At 56.0% G+C, this 291-nt stretch overlaps 1 protein-coding gene across 1 annotated transcript in view; it reads left to right on the forward strand.

Annotated features, from left to right (window-relative positions):
- Positions 1–227: 227 nt before the first annotated feature.
- ASTN1 (astrotactin 1) overlaps positions 228–291 on the forward strand; it is a gene marked incomplete at its 5' end in the record, with an annotated part of 27,229 nt that continues 27,165 nt past the window's right edge. The window contains 1 exon segment of the mRNA XM_010137670.1: positions 228–267. Within this exon segment, the coding sequence (XP_010135972.1) occupies positions 228–267 (40 nt within the window).

Here is a 291-nt window from a genome sequence, read left to right on the forward strand (position 1 = left end):
TTTGGAGGATCCCACATCTGGATTTTACCTGGAAATATGATTTTACTCCACTGTAACCCTTCAGGTCGTGAGTTGTGTAGGGACAGCCGTGGCGCTGGCAGGAGGTGCCTGGAAGGAGCCTGTTGTGTGTGTCCCTTGGTGCCTCCACCCATGTTTTGGTAAGAAGCTGATGTCTCCCATCACACCTCTCCTCCGCGTTTCCCACGTGACTGCATTTGCTTTTGCAGAGATCTCGGGCAACACGGACGACATCCCACTGGTGCGCTGGCGGCAGCAGTGGCTGGGGCACGG

The sequence above is a fragment of the Buceros rhinoceros genome, unplaced genomic scaffold (assembly GCF_000710305.1).
Source record: "Buceros rhinoceros silvestris isolate BGI_N320 unplaced genomic scaffold, ASM71030v1 scaffold18856, whole genome shotgun sequence".
Taxonomy (NCBI): domain Eukaryota; kingdom Metazoa; phylum Chordata; class Aves; order Bucerotiformes; family Bucerotidae; genus Buceros; species Buceros rhinoceros.